This window comes from Falco biarmicus, chromosome 4, assembly GCF_023638135.1.
Source record: "Falco biarmicus isolate bFalBia1 chromosome 4, bFalBia1.pri, whole genome shotgun sequence".
Taxonomy (NCBI): Eukaryota; Metazoa; Chordata; class Aves; order Falconiformes; family Falconidae; genus Falco; species Falco biarmicus.
The window spans coordinates 63,973,074-64,000,960 of NC_079291.1; the positions used below are offsets into that span (position 1 = coordinate 63,973,074).

At 41.8% G+C, this 27,887-nt stretch overlaps 1 protein-coding gene across 5 annotated transcripts; it reads left to right on the forward strand.

The window, feature by feature from the left end:
- The first annotated feature begins 926 nt into the window (after positions 1-926).
- Positions 927-27,364, forward strand: HNRNPM (heterogeneous nuclear ribonucleoprotein M). Of its 5 annotated transcripts, XM_056338636.1 has the most exons (16): positions 927-1,104; positions 6,131-6,300; positions 13,043-13,946; positions 14,031-14,148; positions 16,599-16,796; positions 17,185-17,338; positions 18,438-18,487; positions 18,777-18,837; positions 20,853-20,954; positions 21,541-21,585; positions 21,983-22,057; positions 22,565-22,663; positions 24,924-24,977; positions 25,623-25,705; positions 26,012-26,063; positions 26,931-27,364. In XM_056338636.1, the coding sequence occupies exons 4-16, from the start codon at positions 14,047-14,049 to the stop codon at positions 27,092-27,094; spliced, it is 1,239 nt and encodes a 412-aa protein (XP_056194611.1). In that variant the 5' UTR covers positions 927-1,104; positions 6,131-6,300; positions 13,043-13,946; positions 14,031-14,046; the 3' UTR covers positions 27,095-27,364. The 5 variants fall into 5 exon arrangements, with proteins under 5 accessions (XP_056194611.1, XP_056194607.1, XP_056194608.1 ...); XM_056338632.1 differs by having other exon boundaries at positions 928-1,104; positions 24,924-25,705; XM_056338633.1 differs by having other exon boundaries at positions 928-1,104; positions 14,031-14,124; positions 24,924-25,705.
- The last annotated feature ends 523 nt before the right edge of the window (positions 27,365-27,887 follow it).

Here is a 27,887-nt window from a genome sequence, read left to right on the forward strand (position 1 = left end):
TGCACCTGTCTGGAGGTGCAACGTTGAGTTTGGCATTGTGGAACAGAAAACTGCCAGTTCTGAAGATGGAACGGGGCTCTCTGGGCATGATCCTCAGATCTCAGTGCAAGGTGATGCTCAGCAAGAACTGGAGATTGCTGCTGAAACTTATGGGGAAAAAAACCCAAGGAAGCAGTGAGGGCAATAGCTTGAATAAAGGAGTGTGTGTGTCAAGTGGTCCATAGAGTAAGAGCTCTAATCCTGACAAAGGTCTCTCAGCAGCAGCTTACTGTGTAATCCAGGTAACTGTTATGTGTACTAGTAATATCCCCCAAGGTAGCTGGGGGTCTACCCTGGTGGTGGGGCCTCACCGCAGCTGCAGCATGCACATAAGCATCATTCTATACTTAAACCTCCAGGCCTTGCTGGGGCTCCATGCTGGGCCTGTCTGCTATCTGGGCTGAACCTGACTGAGGAAAAGTGGGGACAGGGTAGATGTGGCTTCCCCGGGGCCCACGGCTCAGGAATGGCGCTGCCATACACTCAGGCCCTGTCGTCCCCTCAAGGCCTGCTGCCCCCTCAGGCCCTGCCATTCCCCCCAGGCCCCACAGCCTGGGAACAGCCCCGCCGTCCCCTCAGGCCCTACAGCCTGGGATCAGTGCATAAACCCCACTGTCCCCTCAGGCCCCACGGCCCGGGAATGGCCCTGCCATCCCCTCAGGCATCGTTGTCCCCTGAGGGCCCAAAGCCCGGGCAAAGCCCCACAGTCCGGGAACGGCCCCGCCGTCCCCTCAGGCCCCACAGCCCGGGAACGACCCCATCCACCCGTCAAGCCCCGGTCCCCGCCAGCCCCGCGCAGCCCGCGCCGCCGCAGTGCGCATGCGCAGCGCCGCCAGGCGCCGCTCTTTCCCGCCCCCGTCCCGGCGTGCCCCGCGCGCAGCCAGCGGGGCGGGCTCTCCTCACACAAAGGCGCAGCGTTGGGAAAATGGCGGCGACAGCGGCGGTAGCGGCGGCCACGGAAAGCGCCGGCAGCAAAATGGAGGAGCCGGCGGCAGCCGCGGTGGCGGCCGCGGCTCCGCCACCACCTAACGGGGCAAGCAGTGCTGGGGATGCCCCCCCCAAGAGGTAGGGTGGCCGCGGTAGGGCCGCGCTGCCGCCTGGGCCTGCCGCGCTGCATGCGGCCTCCCCGCGCCGCGGGCCTGGCCCGGGCCGGGCCGCGGGGGGGACCGGGACCGGGGCCGCCGCGCTGGAGGGGCTGTCAGCGGGGCCGGGCCGGGGCCTGGGCTGGGGCTGGGGCTGGGGCCGCGGCGCTCCCGCAGGCGCGGCCCGGGCGGGGCCTGCCCGCTGCGGCGCGGAGGCTGGCGGCGCGGGGCCGCCCCGGGAAGGCGCGTCCGGTGGCTCCCGCCGTCTGCGGTCGGAGCGAGGAGGGGACCGGTCCTTCCTCCTGGTGCTCTGCGCAGGCCCCGGCGGCCGGTGAGATCCTGGAGGTGTTTGCCTGTCCCGCTGAGGAAGTATTTTTGCAGCGCTTTAGCGGACAGCGTAAAGCCTCCCCTAGAGGTATAGGGCGGGGTGCGTTTGGTGTGACTTAATGTCTTTTCGTTCTGCCAGTGGCAGGTTGTAATAGCTAAGCTTTTCTCGGGCAGTCACCTCTCATACTGCTGCAACATTCGGAGCAACGTATACTCTGTTCCGTGGTTGATGCTTTACCTGTGGAGTGGGTTAGGAACACGAGAGAGACAAATCCCGCAAGAGCTTTAAGTGCCAGGCGTTAAGTTAGTGTTTTGTGTCTGATGTCAATAGAACGTTACAGAAATAAAAAAAACCAAACTTGCAGGGATTATAATTCTAGATATGTAAATGTGGAGATGATAAGCAGAAAAAACTTGAATTGCTTGTCACTTCCCTGTGTTAATGCTAGCCTTATTTTGGAAAACTTCATAGTTGGCAAAGCGTTTTTCTTAATACCAACTCTGTGGGATAAAGAACACATTTTCTTCGGTTAATATTTGGCCCCAGGTCTTAAATGCTGTGGAGATAAGAATCAGCATTTTGAACCTGATGTTCTGTGAGTAATGTTTCAGACTTGAGGTCAGATTCATTTATGTGCTGTTCCTGAGGTGTGTTACATAGTTGTGTGTCAGTCAGGCTGCCTGCAGCTGCGGGCTGTTACGCCCAGGCATGCTGCATATCTGTAGTCTAACCCAGAGCTGACATCTGAGTAACAGAGGCCAGCTCCATGGTCTGTAGTTAATTGGAGTTGATGTAGGTATGGTGAGGAGATGGTGCATGGTGTGTCTCAATTTGAGAAACCACTCTCTTCCATCTGCCTCAGTCTGTGGATTGTGCTTCACACGACCAGGAAGGTGGTCAGCTTTCCAAGTGTCACTTCTGGGGAAAATTGTCCATATCTTTTTTGTGCGCCCCCCCCCCCCCCCCCCCCCCCAGTTAAACTGTGCTTATGGCAACTGAAAAAATATTGACATATGCAACTCTGTTTTCTTCCTGCCAAGTGGAAACAGGCGTGTCTGTTCAGGAGCTGAGGCAGTCCTGATCCTGGAGGGTTAGGATCCCAGCACTGCCAGGGCACGTGATGCTGTGACATGCAATATGTTAGCCAGGGCTAGGGAATGATCTTGCCATCATCTTCTTTCCTCTTCATGTTGGCTAGTTGGTATGTGGAGGGTATTTGTGTCTTAATTCTGCTTATACCTCAAAGCTCGCTCTTGGTGAATGTAGCAGAACCTGCAGCTCTAGGTAATATGTAACTAGTAATTTGTCTTACATGAGAGGAGACACTTCATTCCTGGAAGTAGAAGTGAAGATGTCTGCTTTATTCTGATTCCCCCCCCGGTTCCTGTTATATTTAGAGTTTTTCCAGAGAGCTTATCTTTTTATCTAGATGCAAATCTATGTGTGATATCAAGTTCCATGTGGCAGAGCTAACACATCTGTAGTGATGATGCCAGTGTTCATGTGAACATATCTTCAGTGTCCTTGTGGAGAGAAGGAGATCTGCCTATACTGGATTTTGATTCTTAGTGATTTCTGGTACATTTGTTGGGTCTAGGTGGCATGTTTAAGAAATCTTGCAGAGGAATATGCCTAACAGTCCATTTCTTTGGAGGAAATAGGAGCTTCCCTTTTAGCTCTTCCTTTTGCACACATCACAAATGGGATAATTTTTCTTTAGTCTTGATGAAACATTTCAGTTCTGTAACCCAAGGAAAAAAAAGTAGATAAAATATCTTTTGAAAGTATTGACCTAAATGTGTTATTTTCTGTACATCTGGTGTTAATCTTGGCGTAAATGGATCCCAGTTACTCAGTGATTCCTTATTGGGATGGGCAAAGCTGCTGTGAGAATTCAATCTCCCTTGTCCTTCCAACTTAGGGATACTTAAAGGTGTGGTGTATTTTGGAGGTGATGTGGAGCCTGTTCTTTCCTGCTGTCTAGAACTCCCTTAAAAGAAGCGCTGAATGCTCAGTTGTTTTCACACTTGGTAACCACATCTTGTAAGCGATCTCTGTGGAGCTGTACCTGCCTGTTCTTGTCCTTTTGCTGTATGAAACGCATGGAGGTGGTGTCTGAAATCCTGCAAAACAACAAAAAACCCTTTGCAGCTGAAGTAGTTTCCTTGATTCTTTTGACCTGGCTGGATTTTGTTAATGCTGAATATGATAAGGAATATGTTCTACATATTCCTTATATATAGGTGAACACATCAGCCCTCTCATTGTAGATGTCTCTTTGCAGCACTATCCAGTATGGGGAGCCCACCACAGCCAGCAGTTCCTTTGCAGTGCCCTCAGTGTAGGCAGGGGCACAGTGCTTGTCTTTAAGGTCAGGTAATGTGGCTTGTCTGGATTCTTTGCAGGTATATCAAAGCTTGAGGTGTTTTTAAGGTAACTTGGGTGCCTTAAATGCAGGATTGCAAAAACGTCTGCACCATACCGCGTTACTTTGAAGCATGTTATGTATAGCAGTTCGACCCAGGGGGAATGTGAATAGTTCCAGTTTGAGGAATAACCGTAAAAAAATGTGTGTAGCTTAAACACAGGCACTAAATTTTCTGTTATTTCTTCAGCCAAACTGAAGTTAAGGTGTTAGAAGGATTGTCCTGTTTTGAATCTATTTTTGGTTTTTTAATTACTGCATTACTCAAGAAGTTTTCAAAAAGTACAGTGAGGGGAAGTCTAAAAATTTGTCTGTTAGGTGAAACAAATATTGTATATAACTAAGGATGCTTTTTTTGTGTGGTAGGTTGACCTTGGCTGGATGCCAGGTGCCCATCAAGCTGCTCTGTCACTCCCCTCCTCAGCAGAACGGGGTGGGAGAAAATAAGATGGAAAAAACCCCTTGTGGGTCAAGATAAAGGCAGTTCAATGAAGCAATAGCAAAACTTGCGCACATGGAAGTGAAGGAAAACAAAAGATGTTATTCTCCTTCCCATTGGCAGGCGATGTTTGGCCACTTCCTGGCAAGCAGGGCTTCAGTATGTGTAGGAGTTGCTAGTAGTTGCGTGCAGTAGGAAGTTGCCAATAACGAATGCCCGCCCCCCTCTTCCTCCGCCTTTCTCTTAGTTTTTATATCTGAACAGGTGTTATATGATATGGAATATCCCATTGGTCACTTTGGGTCAGCTGTCCTAGCTATGTCCCCTCCCAGGATCTTGCCCACCCCAGCCTACTGGTGATGGTGGTGGTGGGGAGGCTGGAGAGACAGCCTTGATACTTGTGTGAGCGCTGCTTAGCAGTAGTCAAGACACTGGTGTGCTGTCACCACCTTTCTAGCTACTGATACAAGCACAGCACTAGGAGGGCTGCTATGGGGCTCAGCCAGGCCCAGTACATTTTTATAGAGCTCTTTTCCAGCATATTACTTAAATGCGGAAGCTGTGTCTCTTGACATGAAGTGATACACTGCAGTTATGGCTGTATCCATAAAATACAGTATTTTTGTGTGTTTGCTTGTAATGTATCCTTGTGACTGAAAAGTTGTATACTGCTATGCAATCGAAGTGGGGAACCTGCTCAAATATAAAACTTCAGAGACATCTGCATACCTGTTCCTTCTTTTTCCCTGCAGGCTGTTGTATCTGTTAGTGACTAAAATGGTTCTAAAGCAACGGACAGTGTTGATGCAGAAATGTGTTCACATCGGAGCCAGAATTTCTGGCATTGCTTAGACTGTGCAGGGCTACTTAAGTTGAGCAAAAGCTCAGTGTAGTACAGATATGTTTTAGAAATGTTACCAGCTTTTTTGACTGACTTATTATCCTGAATTCTTTTTAAGATGTATTTCTGCATCTTCTCAACCAGCACAAAGTGGACAAGGAGATTAATAGGATTAGTTAAGGAAATCATGTCAGGCTGAGGCTGAAGTATTTCATTCTCCTGGTTTTTTTCAATACTATTATTCTGTGGCATTTGTGTCATGTTAAGTAAGACCTGATGGTCATCTAGGTTGGTTGAGAAATAGCCTTCAATTCTAATTTTATACATTTTTGACATGTTAGAGCTGGTATTCTGAAGTAGTTAAAAGGAACTATTCAAGACATTTGTTGGAATGCACAGAGGCCTTGAATTGATGTCATCCAAAAACTGTATTAATTGGAGGAGGAAAAAAAGTGTTGTTAGGGAAGAGTCATTGACCTGCGTGTTTAGTTAGATACAGGATTATTTTTTTAAAATTCTTGTAGTGTGAGACTACAAATTTGGTGGGTCAATGTGTTATTTGACTTAGAGGTGATTAAGTAGTATAGTGTGCTAAGGGGAGAATAAATAGGATGGATGCCTGGTCTGGAGCATCATGAAGAGATGGAGTGAGGCTTGGTCGGCTTTAAAGAGATTCAGCTTTATGAAATTGAAAACTTCAGTGGCATTGGATAAATGTGGGAGAAGATAGTGGGTCTTCATGGCATGAGTTGTCTGCTGTTAGAAGGTCTTTGTTACAATGCGCTATGTAGCACTGGTACCATGTGTACCAGCTTTGGTTGAAAGGTGTACAGTTTTGCAAATAACACAAATGGGTGAAACTTTGCAAGTTTTGATTTAGTTTTAAGAATGTAACAAGTTATGTTCCAAGAGGTGGTATGACATTGATCAAATGCCAGAGTAGTTAATGTGTGTGATTATCTTTCTTTGCTTGCAGTGAAGGTGAACGACCAAGCCAAAATGAAAAAAGAAAAGAGAAAAGTGTCAAAAGAGGAGGAAATCGCTTTGAGCCATATGCTAATCCTGCTAAAAGATACCGAGCTTTTATTACAAATATTCCGTTTGATGTGAAGTGGCAGTCTCTGAAAGACCTGGTCAAAGAGAAAGGTAATGTACAACTCAGGTGGCCAAGTGATGTCTGTCATCTTACTTGTGGCTGACTTTGTTTGTAAACTTAAGAGTTGGAGTTCTGGGTGGACGTAGTGACATGAGTTTTGTAAAAGGTCGTCTTCAAGCCTTTTTGGGTGTTGCACAACATCTACTCCCTGGCAGCCTTCCAGGTGGATAGTTCCTTCATAGGCATGTTGGCATATAGCTAATAGTACTTCATCGGAGATTTAAGAGTGTTTTTTCTTAGGGGGTAAAAACTGAGGCTTTCATCAGATTTTAGCCTTGACGTGCAACAAAGCTTTCTAAAGCATTTTAATGTCTTTTGGGTAATAAAGGTAGATCTTTACTGCTGATCTGGTGTGTGTATATATAGCTGTGTCCCCAGACTTTGTAGTGATTTGTGCTTAGGTAAAGATCCATGCTGCCATTTGATAGCAGTAAAATGTATTTAAGGGTGACCTGCAAAAAAGAAAAATCAGGTTTGTGCTTTGGCATGTGCTGCAACACAGTTAGGGCTTTGGAAATCATGTTCATGGTGCTTCCCCCTTCCCCACTTCTATTTAACTGCCCCTTGTGAATGGGAGCTGCCTTAGCTTGTTGACCTTAGCATCTTCATCTCTTGAAGAAGATGGAGGGATTGAGCTGGCTACTCTCAGGTGGTGACAAGTCTAAATGTAGTGTTACTTCTTTAAGCTGACGCTCGACTTCCTAGTTTTCAAGTCACCTTGGAAATGCAGCGGAGTGGCAAGAAAATACTTGGCTTCTCCATCATGAAAATGTCTCAAAACAAGTTAAGAGTAACTAATACAATCATTCCTCTTGTGGGTCACTTCTAAAATACATAGCATCAGTCATAAATGTCTTGCAAAATAGTGATCAGTGTTCACTTGTGTTTGAACTAGGTAAGGTATGATTGTTAATGTGTTCACAAGGTGTGGCCTAGTGAATGGGAAAAAAATTTCCAGAGGGTTTTAAAATGTGTCTTTGGAGGCAAAATGGAACTGAGTCTGCGTAATGAACATCAGGACTATAAGCCCTGGGAAACATCCATAATTAGAGGCTGTGAAACACTGATGCTTGAGATTCAGCAATGGTTTTCTTTAATATGAAGAGTTAAAGCCTTAAAGACTGCTTTAACAGGCCCTAATTATGAATGGTCCCTTGCCTTAAACTATGCTTTCACTTTGCTACGCAAGATACATTGGTTAATAGGAGTATCTGTATGTGTAGATGTCTAATTTTAAGTACTATGTTGAATTCCGTTCCAAGTGTCTTGTGGTTTCTCTCCAGTTCGCGTGGATGGAAAAGTCCGGTGTGAGATTGTTTCCTGCCTTGCTGTTCAGCTACTCATTCCAGCAGATACTCCTAGGGGAACATTGAAACCTCTTCATTCTATCTGCAGGGCTTGTTATGCTAAATATTGAGAAGCATTGTTCTTGGTTTTTGGGACTGCCTGTTAAAATACAACAGTTTAGATTTGCTGTGTAGTTGCGATTCATTCTAATTAGTCACTGACTTTACCAAATTGGTGCTCTTGTGCTGTGCTTGAACTTGCTCAATCGGTACTTCTTGATACAAGGCATAGTAGTTCCAAGAACCAGGAATGTTAGAATCCTTGGCTTGTAAGTGTAAGAATTATAGGCCAAATGTTCAGGGTTTTGGGAGCATGGGAAACAGCTCCGTACACAAAGGGCAAGTATAGGCGTTTCATGACTGCTCCATTGCTTGGCAGTCGTGAAGACTTAAGCTGTTAGCAGCAATGGCATAGCAGGTTGCTGAACGTAGGAGGAGTTCACCTCAATCGGCTGGTTTGCGTCAGTAAGTATGGTTTAGGAGACATGAGCTTTGAGGTCTGCTCATATTTCTGCAACCTGGTTTTTTCAGATGCGTACAGTCTTCTAAAGGTGATACCTCTCAAGTGTAATGCCTTGGTGCAGTCATTTCAGTGTATTTGTTGGTGAAACTCAATTACAGGTATGCAGTATGACACAGTTATTAATGAAATTAAAAATGTTCTTGTTTGAAACTCCCTTGTATTAGCTGACAAACACAAGGTTCTACTAAACTGATGTAATCAGCATTGATAACTTGCAATTGGTGAATGGCGTCAGGAGAAGAGTGAGGCAGCAGTTCTTCAGTCTGCAAGTGGAGTCTAAATGTAAACACAATTGAATGCTAAATAGCTGTCTTAATCTGTCCCCCAACAAATGGCACTGTCTTAGGGAGAAAAATGGTAGTGCTTCATGGCAGCTGGCATAAATGAGGTGAAACCGTATAATAAAAATAACTTGTATTTGAATTTGAGATTTATTGGTTCCTTTAGGAAATACAGAATTCTGTATTTTAAACCTCTTTCCTGACCAGATTAGCAAAATGGCATACAATACAAGGAGAAAGATTAGCTGTAAAATGAGGCAATAACTATTTTCTGCTCTGTTGCAAAGCCAGGAGCAGTTGCAGTCAAGGCCATGCTCATGTCACATTTAAAAGATTCCAGGACACCCCAGAGACTGTATGAGCGTGGCTGTACCCACGTTTACAGAAGGCAGAGCTGTAGTATGCAGCAGGCTTCCCTCTTCCTATCAAAACCTGGATGTGTGAACAGATTTGAGGAAAAAAAGCCATAAAGCTTTCCCAGCTTAAACTTTCTGTGAAGAGGAGCAGCTGTTAAATGTCATGTGCTGCTGCCTTTCTTGCTCCAGCTCCAGAAATTTTTGGAACTTTTGTGGGCTCCTAAAGATGCAACTCATGCCTTCTTACTGTTGTACTCAATCCCAGATGTTAGTACTGGTGAGCACTTCTGTTACTTCAGTACTAATAGCTGTTACTCCAGTACCTGAAGACAGCTGTTGCTGGAGGGTCCCCAGGGTTTCAGTACCCAAGATTCTGTCACAGTCTGCTTACAGGCTGAGGTTTTAGGTGGGCAAAGAGAAAAGGATGAATAAGGAATGTGGAAGTGCTGTTGCACATCTCACTTGTTCCCCCTTACTTTCAGTAGATGTACTAATGAGTTGCTCTATTTTTGTGGGCCTTAACCATCTTTTCAAGGAGGCGGTGTCCTTCACCAGTGGCTGCGGTGAGCTTTTTCACTCCCTCTTTCCTGCCTGGGCTCTTAAAGAGCCAAAATTACCCATGTGTTTTTTTGGGTTCTCTCATGCAAAAGCGAGATTTCCCTTCCCCTACCGTAAAAGAATAGCTTGCAAACTCTCTCTGTCTCTACTGTAGGAAGAATGTTTTTGTTCACCCCCTTAACAAAAGTTTTGTACATGTATAAAGTGTATTTCTCCTCTCTCTCTCCAGCCCAAACCCCCCAAATTCCCTTTTAGGGATTGCCTGTCATAAGCTTTACACTCTTAAGGGATAGAGGAGCTGTGACCAATTCAAATTGCTTTATGTTGAAAGTGTTGGTTTTATTAGGTAGAGTCCTCTTGATTCAGTCACATTGCTTGTGGTTCTTTACTTCAGAAGATGATGGGATGTCCGTGTAGCTTTGGTAACATCTTGAGTCTTCCTTCTCAATTTAGTATTTACTTTTGACCCTGTAGGCCAAAGAAATAGCTGTGATAAAAAGCTGTGATAAAAAGATTTACTCCTTTTCAGTTTATGTGCTTCTACCCTTGCCTAGACTTGTCTCTCTGCATCTTTCACGCCTTTCAGAGCTTTGTGGTTTGTCACTAACTATTGAAATCATATTGCCCAACTTTAGAATTGTCAAAGTTGACATGTACCTCTGAGCTTATTATTCTGGTTACTTCCCAGATATGTCTTCAGGGCTAGGTGAATCCATTTGAGCCATGTCTCAAGTCACCATACGGACATACTTATCTGAGCTTCCTGAACAGTCATTGGAGAATACCTGAACTCTGATAGACCGGCCTGGCTTGAACATCTTAATCTTCTGTGCAGATAAACTTTGGGAAGTGGATATAAAGGTTGGGGGTGGGAACCCCGACTGTAATATGTAACACTGGAGATTCTTTTGGTTTGTATTTCTAGTTATTGTAATGATTTCTGTTTCAATCTCTTGTTCAGAAACTACATTTCCTGAAACTTGTCTCAATTGTGAGGTTTTAAAAAAAAAATTAAAAAAATCGGTCTGCTCTAAGTTAAGTCCTAAAGACATCACGGGGAACGTGTTCTTTAATTATACTTACACTGACTTGGAGATAGTATTTTTTGCAAGTTTTGTCTCTCTTTGGAGGCTGGTCCAGTAGTAAACTTCAGTTCCTTAAGTAATGGTCTCACGTGCTTGAATGAAACTTCTTCACTTGTGGATACAGGATATGTTTCCTTATATAAACCAACACTTCTCTAGCAGAAAGAAAATCTGCCTGGATCACTGTGCATTTCTTTTGCCTTCTGAAGCAGGTTTAGTACATGCATATCTGCTGTTGGTACTTATCCATGGCTTAATTGCCTATGCACTGTCATAAGCTTCCCTTACTGCATTATCCCCAGTGCCTGATGTTCTGACATACTGTGGTTTGGGATCTAGAAATAAAGGAAGAAAAAGTGACATATAAAAAGTCACAAAAAAATGTGACCCAGCATAGGCTCTTACAAAAAGAGTTTCCTTTGCCAGCCTCAAACGATAGTCTCCTGGAAGAAGTGTCATGTTGAATTGTTTTACATGTTTTTCAGTGAAAAAAATTGCATTTTTACTGCAGTTGTTTTGTACTCTGGACTTGGTGTCTTGGATACTGAGCTGTTACGCTGTTTGGTGTTCTTCCCTTCTCCTTGCTTTTTTTTTTTTTTTAATTTGGCTATTCAGGAAGTTCAGATGTCCTTTGAAGGAAACCAGCTACTTCAAGATGTATATTTAGTTTTTAATATGGGTGTCTATAAGGCTTGAATGTGCAGCACTGAGCAAAATTGGCACGTACTAGATTTTCCAAGTGACAGACAATTGCTGCTGTGATAGACTCCTGGAAATCTTGTGGTTCAGAGGTCAGAGATTTGTTAAAAGTAAATGTTAAATCGTATTTAATATGTTCTGTTCAAGCTTGGCAAACTTCCTTGGAAGTGTTTGTGTGGCTCTGAAGTAAGAATTGTAGCTGAACTCGATATGTGGTTGGGAGAGGAGAGCCTTCTATCTAGGGGCTTAGTAGCGTTACTAGGAGCAGTCACAGGCTCTAACCTGTGACTTCTGGCCTCTGTGAATTGGAGTGGTTTTGTATCGTAGATAATCTGGGAATTTGTTGTCTTACTACATAAATTGTTGAATCCCACTCGCTTTCTTGATCAAAGTTTGGTTGGACTCTGGCTGCTGCTTTTGAAGTGGATGAGCATTACCAAGACATTCTGAAGCCAATATTTGGGCTCAATGTGCCACCAAGGGCAACTGCAGGAGGGCTGTGTACAGTGCAGTGCCTTTCTCTGCACAAATGGTGGAAACAATTCTATGTATACTACGTGATCTCATACTGTGCAGATTATAGGATAGAACTCATCTTGTCAGGCTTTATTTCAAGTATTGTTCCGATAGTGAAGCTATGGATATTAACTGAACATTCTGATCTGCCCTGTCCCTTTCAAAGGGACTTGCTTCTCAGCCTTTACTAGTCTCAAACACTGTCCTCATAAAAACATGAATAGATCAGAGTTTTATTCTGCCTAGCTAACTGTTCCTTGGCTGGAATGCTGATATTGCTGAATTACTTTTTAAAAATAAGAAATTGAGATTTAAAAAAGGAGTGATTTCATTAAGCATCCCTGTTCTTCCAGCTTCGAGGGAGACCTTTTGGGATGTTTTGCATAATGACACTAGGTGTGCTGTAGATGACCGGTCCTGTGGGAGGTTGTGCTGAACACCTCTTCCTCTCTCTGGCCCTTGCCAAGAGTAGACTCTTGGATGGGAGACTCTAGTTCCTTGCTCAAAATATGCTATCAAGTCTTCACACTAGGTCATAGTTTTCCACAAAGACTGCTTTCCACCTTTTGGATAATGCAATCTGGGAGTCCTCTTAAAGTTAAAAACTAGGACTTCTAAAACCAGAAAGAAAAATTGTTTTCCTTGGTAATTCTTTTGTGTGCTAGTCATTTCAAAGGCAGCAGCCATTTTGGTAGTTGTATTCTGGAGGCACATGATATGGTCATGTGGTCATGAAAAGGCAATCCTAATCTCGTGAGGAAAGGTGCAGGTGCAGTTTTCCAGTGTTTGTTTTGCCTCTTGCTGTAAACACTTTTGTCTCAAGAGGAAATATGGCAGTGGGTTTAATACTGCTTATTGAAGCTAAAAAATGAACTTTATTGTGGCTTGACAAAAAGCTAAAAAACCTGCTGAAATAAATAGTAGGCAGTGATCTCTTGGTCTCTTGGTTCACTCTGACTCCCTTTTTGGAAGTCTGTCTATAAATCCAGAGGAAAGCAACTAACTGTGCAAGTTCTGGACTATGGAGACAGGATTGCGTACAATGTAGAGTGAAGGAAACTTGTTCTTGCAGACTTCCCCATGGATTTGGATTGCCTCAAGTAATGAGTGGGTACTAAAGGTCATGGAAACCGATACCGTGGAAATAGCTGGCTTTTGAAGCGGAGGAAGATCAAGAACATGTTTAACTTTTATGACTTGTACTGCATACCTGTAATTGTCCAGTTTTGTGGTCTAGAGAACATGGAGTGTTTCTGGGCTTTCTTATAAGGCAGAGGCTCCATACACGGTTGTTGATTGTTCTAAATTCCCATTGTTTTCTTGGCTTTTCTCCCTTGGTATATGTGTCGTCTGGAATCTGATTTGTAGTTGGTGAGGTAACATACGTGGAGCTCTTAATGGACGCTGAAGGAAAGTCAAGGGTAAGTGTTTGAGAGATTTCTTCTGTGGATTTTCTACATGACAAATGTAACTGTATGGTGGCGTGGAACGAAACGAAGTCAGGAAGGTAGAGAGTGTGTATGCTTAGTGGCTATAACATAGGATTGTTTAAAGCTTCTTTTGGGGTGGGGAGGAGGTGGGATGGGGCCTTGTAAACAGTGTTAGGGTGGTCTTCCACTGTGTTCAGTTGGCGTTGGCTGTTTGAATGACCCATGGACCCTAGCAGTATGTATAGTGGTACGGAATATTAATGTAATACTTGTGTGTTGGAAAATGTCACTGTAGTGGTTCGCTGAATTTGTAAGGCCAGTGTGCAGAAGCAGGTTTTGTAAACTACACTTCCTGTGCTAGTAAACAGAAGTCATTCCTAAATGCAAATGTACATTGCCTTCATAGTACTTAAGTCCTTTAGTCCAGTGACAGTATCTTACAGGGAGAAAAATAGTAGGAGCATGCTTAACTGTACTGCAGGATATGGATTTAGGGTGAGAGAATATGTTGAGGGTTTTGCTGTATGACAGGGGAGGACAGGTCACATGAAGCGTGTGGAATTTTTCTTGGAGAATCGGGACTTAGTTTTGTTCGTTACCACTTCAGAAACTACAGTTTAATCCTGTTAACTCATAAGAAATTATATCTTATGGAATTCAAGTATTGAAGGCTTTATTGGGTAAGATTACATCTATTTTCACTATTAGGGCTAACTAATGTGATTTGACTTAAAAAAAAAAAAAAAGTTGTTTTGTGTGTGTTGTACTTTTACTTACTTTTTCTTCTTTCTTCCTTCTCCTCCCTGTTACTCGCCTGTGAAATCATCTCGTCAGGGATGTGCGTAAGTTCACTTACAAATTTATAGCAAAAATGAGGAAACTCTTAAAAAATAAGCAATGTTCTTAGATGTCTTGTATCCCCACAGTGTTGTTGAATTCAAGATGGAAGAAAGCATGAAAAAGGCTGCAGAGGTTTTGAACAAGCATAGTCTTGGTGGAAGACCATTGAAAGTGAAAGAAGTAAGACGTGCATCTGTTCTTTCAGTATGTTGAATTTGAAGGTGAAGGGGTAGTTCTTAGTCAAAATTTATGGCTGACTCATTTAAAGATAAGAATAATTGATGAAAGGTAGGACTCATCAAATAGGGTTAAAAAAGACAGTAAACCTTTTTTTTTTTTTTTTTACCATCGGCATGTGCTGCTGAACTTAAGTTTGAATATGATTATCAAGACTAAATATAATCTGAAGAATAGGTGCTGGTAGCAATGCAGAGCTCTGACAAAGCAAGAGTTTGGTTTTAAATGCAGGTGTGCTTTCTTGCTTAGTGATTTGAAGAAGAAACCTGCATAAGTATTGTTTGTTCTTGACTGCCTTCCCTTTTAATTCTGCGTTGTAATGAATGTATATTCTACAAACAAATCTGTAGAATTAGCTGTTTTCTGAAATACTTAGATCTATTTCCATTTTGATGGCTTTGGTATTGTCAACCAGTATGACATGCTCAACTGTACCATGAGTTAATTCTTAACCATTGGTAAGTTTAAAGTTTTATTCCAGCAGTTTGGAACCTGTAGCTGCATTGAAAGCTCAGTGGAACAAAAATTAGAAGGGAATTACTTGAGTGTTAGCATTATCTCTTGGCTGTAGGGTACGTGAGCTGTGTTCTTGGCTAAGCAGGCTGCATGTTCTGCTGGGCCCTGCCCACCTAATGGTGGGGGGTGAAAGACATCTGCATGTGTATAAGATAGAGAATGTATGCAGAAGGTCTCCCCTTGGTAACCTGCTTCTGGCTCTAGTGGCAGCACTTCTCAGGTCTTGCAGATTTTGTGAGTAATGAATTCCGGGAGCAGTAGCCTGCTTCTGGGTGCAAGCCATCTTCTGGCACTATTGACCTCTCGCTACCCTTTAAAGGAAAGAAGAGGTGAAATGGAAGGTTATAGAAAAACATAGTTGCACCTGGAAGTCTTCAGGCACTGACTTCCCAGGGGCCCTTGGAAGAAAAAGCTATTGAGAGCAGGCCACGTCTGGGTCAGTTTTCCTGTTAATGATATACCATTAGTACTAGAAGTCAGGTTGCCCTTTGGTATCAGTCCTTGAGAAGAGGTGGTTGTAATTTGCCCAACTCTTCACAAAGCTGTTGTCATACTTGAATATTTCTGTCTGACTCGGAAATGATACTTGAAATCGGTGAAGAAGCATTTTACCAGTGTTAGGGACTTTAGCAACACTTACCCAGTCAAGTGCCCCAGCCTGACGGTGTGGAATGAATTAAGTTACTGTGGATGACCATTAGCATCAGTTTTGCCAACTGTCTAGTACATACATCTCCTTGTTGGCTGTCTCACCGCTGAGGAGTGTGAAGGCCTTCAGGTGACACAATAAAAATTGATGGCAGAATAGGTAAAGCTCTTTGCCTGATGCAGACAATCTTAATTTGTTTGAGAACCACTCTTGGCTTTCTATTGGAGTTAATCTGGTTTTAAACAATACCTTATTTTAACAGTGAGATAGGAAATCTAAATTGAGAAATGACTTGTATTCACTTTAATGTGTTCTCCACCTCAGACTACTATGATTTTCTGTAGCTAAAATAATAAAGTGAAAGCTATCCTTTCTCCTGTTTTCAAAACATGCTATTGTTTAGTCTTAAAATTCAGATCAAGATTCAAATTAATGCAAATAGCCTTTATTTTTAAAGCATCTGTATTTCTAATTAATTCTATTTGACGTTTTACTTTCTTCAGCAGTCTTGCAGTGCTGGTGCATTTTACTCACTGAATACAGTGTGATGTTTCCAACCTAAGTAACATTAAGTTCACCTTGTGTTGTGAAGGTGCTTACATTCACTTTAAGTATAAAGTGAAGTGACAATAATTATTCTCATTTCCTTCCTTGAATTCTTCATCCTATGCTTCATGTTCTCTAGCATGTCCTAAAATTGTGAGATTATGTAGTAATAGGGGGATACTTGAAAAAAATTTTTGGGGTTAGAAAGCCGGGGGGGGGCGGGTGGGGGGTGTGTGTGTGGCGGGGAGGGGAAAGCATTACCCAAACCAAATCTTCCCGAAATTTTACACACTGTATCTTGTCTTGTAAAAAAGTTAAAGTGCAAAGTAAATGAATTGTTGCACTGTTTTGAAGATGCCAAGAGTTAGTTGGCATTTGTCTTCCAAAACCTCTCCAATGCCATTCTGGGTTTATCAGTCTTTGGAACAGATGTAACTGTGAGCTTTATTGTTGGTATTGAATAATAGATAAATGCTTTCAGATTCAGGGGAGATGCATGAGTAGTAATACCTTGATAACTTGAAGGGTGGCATAAGTGGGTGGATGGCAATGATATGTGAATTACTTGTCTGGAGATCTGTGGGGAGCAGATAGCCCTGTATAAGGGAAACCCCTTCCTCTTTTGACTGTTTTAGTCATGCTACTAAATCCCCACGCATGTAGTGGAATACAGGGGGAACTGATTGTATCGTTTCTGTTTTTGCAGGATCCTGATGGTGAGCATGCCAGGAGAGCAATGCAGAAGGTCATGGCAGCAGCTGGTGGAATGGGTATTGGTCCAGGCCCGGGTGGCCCCGGCATGATCAATATCCCGCCTAGTATACTCAACAATCCCAACATACCCAATGAGATCATTCATGCCTTGCAGGCAGGGAGACTTGGAAGCACTGTTTTTGTTGCAAATGTAAGTGCTGTGTAATCAGTGAACTGAGTATCGAGGTCTTAACTGAGTTAAATCTAATAAATTGGAAGGAAAGCCTTAGACTTTCACCTCTGTTCCAGTAAAACTGAATACTAACACAGTGGCTAGTCTTGTTGATTCTCTGTGCTAGTGAAGTTGTAAATTAAGATATATCCTATGTGTTACAGTGTCTATTAATTTGTATTTTTGAACAAAGCCAAGAATCTTGCATTAAGTAGTATAAAGAATGCTACAGAGCTTAAATTTTGTCATATCTCTGTGAAGACTTTGCTTCTTAAGATTGCTGATACCAGGGAAGGAAATGTAAGAACACTAAAGCTGTTTTTTGATGGAAATCTTTCTCATATTTCCAATATCACTTGTCTTCCAGCTGGATTACAAGGTTGGTTGGAAGAAACTGAAAGAAGTATTCAGCATGGCTGGTGTTGTGGTTCGGGCAGACATACTAGAAGATAAGGATGGCAAAAGTCGTGGGATCGGCACTGTCACTTTTGAGCAAGCTATAGAGGCTGTTCAGGCTATATGTATCCTTGAAGAGTAGCGATGGTAAATAGCAGGCACATAAATTAGTAAACAAAGCAGGATGAAAATATAAATTGTAGTTTTTACAATAAGCGAGGATACTTCCATGTTGCAGAAAGTCATGCCATCCACTGCAATGGTTTGCTTAAGGAAAATTGAAAAAGAGAAGAAAAGTCCCATCTTGAGGAATTGTTGCTATTTGCACAGAATCATTAACAGAGTGGATTCTCTTTCCCATGTGGATATATGTGTTTCTAGTCCAAATAGTAAATGTTTGTCTCTAGGTTGTAGCTAGTATTAAAATGCAATTTATGAAACAGGATTTGTCTTCAATTCCTGTGACGGAGGAGGAATGCAACAAATCCATTTGTAATGTGAGATGGCTTGACCTAGTGTGTTCCTCTGTTCCCTGTATACTTAACGCTGTGTGAATGATGGTTTGCTATGCAGCAGTGTACAAAAAGCAAACCAAACAAAACCAAAGCACAGATGATACTGTGTGGGTGATCTCTCAACTTGTGGCTAAGGTATGGAAAAGATGAAAACGCTTCCCTCTTCCGCTCCCAAAGTTTCTGCTTGAATGTTAATTCTGTTCTGCCTATGCACCTAGTAAGTTAAGCCTTGTGGGAGCAAGACTTATGCAAATTTCACATGATTTGCTAGTGTGGCATACTCCAAAATTTGGCTATTTGTTGATTTGGAAATGTTGGGAGCTTCTGCCTGTTTTCTCCTATCTTACATGGCTAAAGTTACTGATGAAACATTTAAACACTTAGGCTGGTTTGGAGTCATGTGTTGAGTGATCTCTTAATGAACTTAATCTTAACCAGAAGATTATTTTTAACTTGTGTTTTAATTTAAAAAAAAAAAAAAACACATTATTTGAATATTCAGTTACTTAATAGATTTTAAAGCTTTTTAGTTTTGGGGAAGGCAGAAGGATTTTGGATCATCTGTGAACGATAGCTTAAGCAGCGGCCAGCGACCTGGAGAGATGTGGTTTTTTGACTAGGTTTTTCTAATCTGTGTCAGATAGCACATAAAGCTTTAACACTTTGTGTGGTTCTAGCGATTTAACAATGATCCTTAATGAAACAATAGCGATGTTTAATGGGCAGCTGTTGTTTGACAGACCGATGCATGTAAAAATGGTAAGTACGTTCAAATTTTTACTGCTTTTTGACCTGGTAATTGTGCTCCTGATTTTGGATGCTGTGTGGTTTCAAGGCTGCGTTGAAATGTGGGGGGGGGGTAATGTGAGACTTGCCTAATTCCTAGTGATGTCAATTTATGACATCAGGGAAGGTTAAGTCTGATTATTTTGTTAAAAGACAATAACAAAACCAGTGTAGATAGCTTTAGCTTTAAGTTTAGTTAAAAAAAGGCAAAAAATAATTTCTTACTTATCTTACGAACTTTAATGTATTGAATTGTGTTTAGGATGAACGAGCCTTTCCCAAAGGAGACTTCTTTCCTCCAGAGCGACCCCAACAACTTCCTCGTAAGTCTCTCCTGCATGACTGAACATGTTACATTTTTTATTTTGTTGTTCAGTAACTGGGGCCTGATCCCAGCCCCAGTGAGACTGGCTCAGACCTCGGAAAGTTGGGATCCACGCGGTCTGACTAATATCAAAGGGGGAAATAGTAAAGAAGAGCTGCTCAGTCTTGTCCTTTTTATTTTTTTTTATACTTCTTTCAGCTCATAGCTAGAAGCTTGTCTTAAAACAGTATCCCATTCACGTTCTAATGGCTTCCAAATATCTCAATTGCAATTCAAAGACCCCGGTGCCTTTTAAAACTGCTGTTAATAGTGGGATTTAATGGAAATAAAATTAATTAGTCAATAGGGAAAAGAGTGCTTCCTTTTATATGATGGTATTCTGGGTATCTAATATTTGTCCTTAATTGAAAGGGCTAAATTGAGGACCTGAGAATTTCCCAGGTCTTCAGGTTTCTAAAGGGGAATCTTATCAATGTATATAAACATCTGAAGGGAGAGTATAAAGAAGAGGGAGCCAGGCTTTTTCCAGTGGTGCACAAGGCTGTGAGCATAAACTGAATATAAGGAGACTCCATCTGAATATAAGGAAACATCGCTGTCGGGGCGACTGCGTACTGGAACAGCAGGTCGCCTAGAGTCTGTGGAGTCTCTGTCCTTGGAGATACTCAAAGCTGTGTGGATATGGTCCTGGCTCACCAGCTCTAGGTGTCCCCACCTGAGCCAGTGGACTTGCAGCAGATGACCTCCAGAGGTCCCTTCCAACCTCAGTCATGCTGTGATAAGATACTGAAAGTATTGGAACAGGAAGAATCTGGGTTGGAAGGGAAGAGTTAGAGGTGGGAGGAGATCACAGGCTTAATTTTTTTAAATACAGCAAAAATGTAAAGTGTGGCTGTTAACGTAGTTCTGTTAATTCAGCCAGCTGCTGTTTTCTTAGGAATGGGAACCAAACCTGTTGTGTGCTGCTAACTTGCACAATTTTAGTGATCATTGATCAGTCTGTCCCTTAATTAGATCATCAATCAATCCCTTAATTAGTTTAGTTTTCTGTGTGTCTGTCAAAGCTTTATTCAGCAGCAGTATTATTCATGGGTTTTATTACTGCCCTGACTTTCTATGATGCTATACCTCTTTCCTGAAAGTCATTGGGTTGCAATTTAATTATCTTTGTATAAAACTCAACAAATAACAATGGAAGCCTGTTTTTTGGCCTTTATTGGGGCGGGGAAAGGGGTACCTTGTGTTGTTTTAAAACAAGATTCGACACTTCCTGTGTTTATTATGCTGAGCTGTAAACGAGGAAGTCCTCTTCTCATAGGCAAAGAATGCTGTTAAGCTGTTGTTTGATGCAAGTGCAAGCAGAGAACTCTTTCTTACTGGTTAACTATAAGGAAAATATGAGGGCTTTTTCTTCTTTCTTTGGACTGGGGAATCCTTAATTCATTTGGGTACAGGAAGATTCAAAATTATGCCTGGCAATGATACATTTTGTTTGCTCAGAGAAGAGGCTGGCTGTGTGCTCTGAATTCTATAGGTGGCTATCATAACAATAGGTTGAACTTTGTTGTTAAAATTCTTACCTACAAGGGAAGAATCCTGGCAAAGGTGGAAATAAGCCATTTGTCAATCAAGGGTAGTACTGTGCAAGGGTTAGAAGATCTTTATACTAAATTGCCCACTCTATTCTCCTTAGATTGAGGAGTTGCACAAAACAAGCAGTGTTCTAGCCAGTTATTTTTCAGGAGTCAGCTTAAAACCAACCAAACAAGCAAGTTTTCTCAGTAGTAAGATGGAAAATGGATTATGAGAAAAAATACTTGAACTAGTTTTTAGTATATTTCAAGACACATCTACTCTGGATTTACTATACACTTTCATGCTTTAAGTACACACCCCAAAGTGGGAACACAGCAAGCTTTTTGGAGAATGGAAGTCAATTACTTAAGAATAAAACTTGCTGTTTTGTCAAACTATGGAAAGAAGGCTTTTTTGATATCTGAATATTTTCTTCAGATGGTCTTGGTGGTATTGGCATGGGATTAGGACCTGGAGGTCAACCTATTGATGCAAATCATTTAAACAAAGGCATGGGAATGGGCAACATGGGACCTGGAGGTAAGAAGATTACTCCTATGCTTTTGTTTCATGAGAGCTTTAAGCTGTGTAGAAGGTAGATAGCTTTGTTTTGCCTACACAAAAAGTTGAAGTGTATTAGGAGTGTTAAAGCCAAATGAGTTTTTGTTGAGCTAAGTAATGAGCTTGATAATGGAAATCTGAATTTAACCAACTGCTCCATTTTTTTTCACTGTGGTCAAGGCACAGCTCTCATTTTCTGACTCTTGAGCATGAGCAGCAGACACTGCAAATATACATTAAACTTTTAAAACCATCTCTCACTTTTAACACTTATTAGTGGGCTTGCAAATCTTTGTTTAGGATATGTTTAAATAGCACAAGTTTTAAAGAGCCACCTAAAAAGTAGCACACATTCAGCTTTCAATTTACAAATGCCTATGGGTTTTTCCCCTTTGCTGCTTTATTTTCTGAGAAGGAATGTTGGAATCTACTCAGAGTTATTACATGTAAGCTCTTCAGTCCAAACAGTGGACATGTTGTATGGTTTCTCTTTCTACAGCCAGTTTAATGGCTGAACTGTTGTAGAATTACATCTGCTATATAAAACTTTCTCTTTTATTTTGAGGAATGGGAATGGAAGGCATGGGCTTTGGAATGAATAAAATGGGAGGTAAGCTGTGTTTTTTGACATGTATATAGCTTGGGCTTTCTGAATCATGTAAATTAGCCATATGTCTAGCGGGCATTTGTGTTCTTTGGACATCATTATGATTTTAGTAATAACTTGTTCCTTTTTGAGTATTAATAGAGCTGCTATAGGTGTATGGGGAAGGGTTAATACCTCAGATAAGTCATGTGACAAAAACATTGGTCATATTTTGTTAAAACTGCACTTGGTTTAGGAAATGGTGTGATGAAATTCTGACGAAATTTTGTTTTGTGAATTTGTGATACACATTTGTCTTGATGCCTGTGGAAATGTTCTGTGAAAGCAGCTTATATGAGTGAAGTGTACCATTAAGTTGAAATGCATTGCTAAAGAATCTCTGAAAAATATTTTCTTTTAGGAATGGAAGGTCCTTTTGGTGGCATGGAAAACATTGGTCGCTTCCCTGCTGGAATGAACATGGGCAGAATGAGCGGTAGGCTTTAGGGTTTGTTTTTTTTATATCCAACTCCTGATTTGTGTTCTCTCAAAGTGTACTACTGGAGGAGAGACTCCTTAGACTGGTCACTTTCCTATTCTCAGCTTTTTTTGGAAAAACTTAAAAGCTTACAGCTGACATGGTGCCCACAAGTCACTTGTTTTCTGAGCGACTCTAAATGGCACTGAGCAGCAGAAAGTGAGTGACTGAGGCTGTTTTGAATGACTAGTTTAGAAAGAGATAAACTCTGCTCTTATCTGGATTCACCAGAAACGCTTCTCCAGAGCAGAACGACGGCCTCAAATGTGTTTGTCCACGTTGAGATGAGTCCTGCTTTTTGTTGGGTTTTTGTTGGTCTCAAGAGGACATGATAAAATGATACGGGAAAAAAAATTTAAAAATTTTGTCTTGCTGTTAATCTTTAAAAATGATGCCTGTATTAAAATGTTCTCTTGGGAGTAGTTTAGGCACCCTGAAGAACATATCAAACTTAAATCTTTTCAGAGATGGACCGTGCCATGGGTGGAGGATTTGAAAGAGAATTTGGAAGAAATGAAATGGGAATGTCTCGTAGTTTTGGAGAGACCTTGGAGAGAGGAATAGGTAAGTATGCTAAGCCAAGTACTTCTACCACCTTTTCATACTGGAACTCTACGTAAAAATTGTACGTTCTGTTACAACAAAACAGACTATTTTATATATATATTTTCTGTAATAGTTTGGTTTTGATCAGACTCCTAAAAGCTGTACAGAAGGCAGATGGGTGCACACTAGTAGTGATCTGTGGGACTGTGTAATAGATTCAGATGCAACAGGAAGCTTTCTGACAGTCCTAATATGCTGCCTTGCGTCTTGAAACTTCATGCTAAACTTCCATATATGTGCTTGGCAAAGAGGAAGGTTCTGAATGATGTGTGACCCAATCTTGTCACTAAAATGTACTCTGTGCCCTTAACAGTAGGGAGGAGAAATCTTAATTTCCTTCCCTTCCTCCCAGATGTTTTAGGAGTTTGGTATAGACTCACACATCAGATGATTGAGGAGAACACCTTACTGTGCAACTCATGCAGCACTAAAATTGGTGTTTTCTGTTGGTCTTTCCTTTTGAACCCCAGAGAGATTTGGAGCTTGAACATTGTTAATGTCTACTGTGAGCGTCTGTTTGTGTGAGTACAGCTTGATTGAGCCAGTTCCTGAGGTGGCTCTGTTATTGCTGTGCTCTGTTAATTTGATAAAACTTAAATTGGTTTTTAAAGTGAAATAAAATGTTGCTGATACAACTTGGATGACTCTTTGTAAAATTGGATCTTGTATGCAAGGAGAGGTGATCTTTTATCAATTAAAAAAAATAAAATTAAAATCCTTACCTTTTAAAATCAAGGTTGCAAAACAAATACAGCTGTCAGACAGCTCGATGCACTTAAAGCAGTGGTTCAGTTATGGTAATTCACTGTTTGTTTTTTTAAATATATCTCCCATAATGCAAGAAATAATTTTGAGAAATAGTTTTGAGAGAGGTAATCTTTAAACAGATAAGCAATGTCATGCATTAAAACCCTTCTGAAAAAAGATTACTGGAAGACTTTTATTTGCTTAATGACTGAGTCACAACATTTAGTAACTAAGAGCCGGCTCAGTCTGCCTGCACAGGATTAGCCCTTTTCTGGGAGACTCTAAAAACAAGTGCACAACGCTGCTGGCTTTCAGCTGAAGAAATACTAAATAGATGTTGTTTCTTCATCTAAATAAAAAACAAAAAATGCCATCTTGCTTGCACAATTGTCACGGAACCCAAACCCACTCTGTTATGTAAGGTACTACTGAAGCAAGATGGGTGCCATTTGTAAATGTGGTTGCTTCAGTTTTCTTGAGCGTAGGCTCATCTTACATGTCTTGTTTCTCTTTGTTAAATATATGCAGATTACTTAAGTATGCACTTTCTTCAAAGCTTTTCTGCTTTAAATAGGAATCAAACTCAACATGATTTTTATTATAGTGCTGCAGTGCAGAACTTGATTTGGTACATAAGCTAAGATCCTTTGTACAGCAGCAAAATGGCCTTAACTGTAGGGGAGCGAAACTTCTACTGCAGGAGCTGAAAGACTCTGTAGCAGTCGGGACAACTTGGTCAAGGGATTCTATGTAGCAGATACAGAAACCCTATTCTTGCTGGTGTGTTATGGCACAGGCAACCTATTTATATTTCTTTCCACACTAAAAGGCCAAGCATGCTTTGTGATTTTATAATGGCTGTGCTGCTGTGGTTCTCATGTGGAATTTGCTTTCTTTTTATTGCTCTTAAGTTTTGGCCAGCTCTTGCAAAACTCTCTACCTGCCTTGGCTGACACAGTCTTTGAGTTGCATGGCAAGGATGATGTGATTTCGTTTGTCTTCCAAACAATCTGTATTTGAACTGTCATTTCAGTTACTAGATTATTATTGCTGTGTAATCCCCAGTGTACTGCTCAGGACAGCTAGCAGCTAAGATTACATTTAAAATATTACTTTTGCCACCTGATCTTCTCCTAGGTTTGCATAAACCTTCAAAATTTTCTCCTTTGTTTTCTTTGGAAGGCTCTTTTTGTGTGTATGTAGGTTAAGCTCTTCAGTGAAGGAATTTTCTCCATCCTAACTACAGGATGTGTAATCATGTGGTGTAGTTGTTGATGGTCTGTGTAATCAACATAGTACTTTTCTTACCAGCTGAAATAAACTGCTACTTTGTATTCTGCAGCAAGAGAGCACACAGTGTGCAGTCACTTTTCTGAATGATGATAAAACTTAAAGCATTTCAGTGGCGTAAACATGCATTTGGGTTTTTTGTCCCCGTATGAATACTGATAGTCTCTGTGTTGTGTTCCAGGTGGTGGAAATGCCAGCATTCCTGGGATTGAGAGGATGGCACCTGGCATTGATCGTATGGGCTCGGGAATAGAAAGAATACCTTCTGGGATGGGGCATGGGATGGAGAGAGTAGGGTCAGAAATAGACAGGATGGGTCTTGTGTTAGATCGCATGAGCTCCAATGTGGAGCGAATGGGTTCAGGAATTGACCGCATGGCCCCTCTGGGCATAGATCACATCGCTCCTAACATTGAGAGGATGGGCCCAGCTATCGAGAGGATGGGTTCTGGCATAGAAAGAATGGGTTCTGGAATAGGCTTTGGTATCGAGAGAATGGGTGCTGCCATTGACCGCGTTGGCACCACTATGGACAGAATGGGGTCAGGCGTAGAACGTATGGGTTCTGGCATGGATCGCATGGGTATAGGTATTGAGCGTATGGTCCCTGCTGGAATGGGAACTGGAATGGGTCAGGTGATAGAGAGAATGCCAGCTGGATTGGATCGCATAGGTGCCACTCCTATGGAAAGAATAGGAATAGATCGTATGGGTGCTGCTAGCATGGAGAGAATGGGCTTGGAGCGCATTGGAGCCACTAACATGGAAAGAATGGGTCCTGCTATGGGACAGGGCATGGGAGCAGGCATAGATCGAATGGGACTTGCAATGGGAAGCAATTTTGAAAGAACGATGGACATGGAACGTGGAAACTTTGCAGGCAATTTTGCAGGCTCCCTTGGAGGAACTGGAGGACCTGCAGCCGGGGTGGCCAGAAAAGCCTGTCAGATATTTGTGAGAAATGTGAGTAGCCTCCTTCCTACCTCTCCTTCATAGGTCATGAAATGAATTGGTACTGACATGTTGATCTCGTCTGTGCTCAGTTGAATTCAGTCAGAGTATCTAATATGGGATGCTGCCAAAGGTGGAGTTATGTAGACTTTTGTGAGTTGAAGCCATTTCCTTAATAGGAGGAGAGCTCTTGGCATCTGTAACTGAAAATGCTGAACAGTGGCTGTCCAAGGATGGAAAACATTTTTCGAAGAGTTGGCAGGACTTGCAAGTTGGTCAACAGATCCTCGGTAACGGTCTGTTCTTCTCTTTTCACAGCTGCCTTTTGATTTTACATGGAAAATGCTGAAAGATAAATTTAATGAATGTGGTAAGTTATTTTATCACTGGTAACTGCTCTGAAAATTGAACATGAATTAAACAGTAACTCCTGGCTCTGTATGTCCCTGACGCTAGTGTCTTAACTAAAATTTCACTTGGACTCACTGAAATACCAGGTCTTAGTGTTGACAAGCTTTGTGAGGATGTTTACTGCTCCTGTTGTACCAGCAAGAGTTCTGCAGCGTTAAAAAGAAATAAGTGTCTAGTCAGATGATAACCAAGTTAACGTGTTTTTCTAAACGTGTGTGTCTTTGTCAGTCTCAGTTGGGGTGTATCATGTGGGTAGGCTCTTCGTAGTTGTAGAAAGAGATAGGAATAGAGATGCAAGTCCTGAGAACTGCTGAAAAGCACCTGCAGAGATTCTTTAAGCCTAAATGAATGTAACTATCTGGGAAAACTGTCCTTCAAATAAAAATTAAAAAGTCTGATTTCAGCTACTGACGGCAGAGGTGTCCTGTTCAGCATTAGGAAGTTTTTCATGGTAGCAGTTGCTGTGCCCAGACGTGCACCCCGATATCTTGTGCTGCTTGTCTGATGGCAAAACCAAGCCCCAGCCTTACCAGTTGTGATGTGAAGTGTGTGTTGACAAGTTAGGCAGGGCTTGTGAGCCTGTGCTTTGCTCCATTCATCTGCTGCTGCTGCTGGAGTGTGAATTGAGAGAACCAGTTTGAATTAATTCACCTCTCAAACTGAGAACGCTTCTTTAAAACAATGACTTGATAAAGTTGTCCTGCAGCTTTAAGTGTCAATGGTAGCTTCTAAAGGTGTGCTTTCTGTGGCTTGAGGTAAAGAACTGGGATTTGACAGTTACATGGTACTTGCTAGGTTAAACAAGACCCTTTCTTTTCTTTTTAAGGTCATGTGCTGTATGCTGATATCAAGATGGAAAATGGGAAGTCGAAAGGATGTGGTGTGGTTAGGTTTGAGTCCCCAGAAGTAGCTGAGCGAGCCTGCCGTATGATGAATGGGATACAGCTTCGTGGGAGGGAGATTGATGTGCGAATTGATAGAAATGCTTAAGTAGTTGCCTTTTTAACACTGATACCAGATTTTTGAATTTGTATTTTTTCTTGTTAACCATTTTAATTTGACTGGATGTAAAGGTGTTAAAACAATTCAGTTGCTTTCTGGAGTAATTTTAATTACTTTTTTAACAAATGGATTTCCATTTTACTGTTTTTTGCATTGAAACTGCAATGTGCACAATCTTTTTTTGTAGTTGTGGCATCTTGTTGACATTACAGATGTAAACAGTATGACTTTGATAATAAATGCAAGTTAAAGATTTCAGTCACAGCATCCGTTACTGGCAGCACATCCTATGCTTGCAAAAATATCTGTAAACTGAGCTCAGTAAACTAGAATTTGTATTCTCTTGTGAAGTGTCAAGAAAGAATGTTCCTCTTGGTCGTCAGTTTATGACAGTATGAATTGGTCTCTAAAATGATGCATTTCTGCATTTGCATTAGTGTTTGAATGTCTCTGGCGTGCAGGGGACTTCCCTTTCCTGTATTCTGACCTAATCGATGACCACTCTTAGCAAAAGGCTGGTAGTTTAATTTTTCTCCAGTGGCAATGCTAATTTTAAAAAAAAAATAATAAAGAGAATATCCTCTACCTTCGGTTGTGTCAGTGCCGTTGTGAAGGCCTGAACTGAAAATGGGTTTAAACCCCTCATTTTTTTTCTAAGATGGAGCATTTCAGTGGGGGCCATGCGTGCAGGTGTATCGGTTCCAGTCAAGGGCAAGGTGTGGTGGCAAACAGCTGCTGCAGGTGAGAGGCAGAAGGTGGCATATTTCACCTTCTCCTGCAA

Bases quoted from the DNA above. Each gene is read 5' to 3' on its own strand.
- HNRNPM (XM_056338632.1), top strand. From the start codon at position 14,047: ATGGAAGAAAGCATGAAAAAGGCTGCAGAGGTTTTGAACAAGCATAGT. The intron at 22,058-22,564 runs GTAGGCTTTAGG...AAATCTTTTCAG, and splicing joins GAACATGGGCAGAATGAGCG to AGATGGACCGTGCCATGGGT. The intron at 22,664-24,923 runs GTAAGTATGCTA...GTTGTGTTCCAG, and splicing joins GACCTTGGAGAGAGGAATAG to GTGGTGGAAATGCCAGCATT.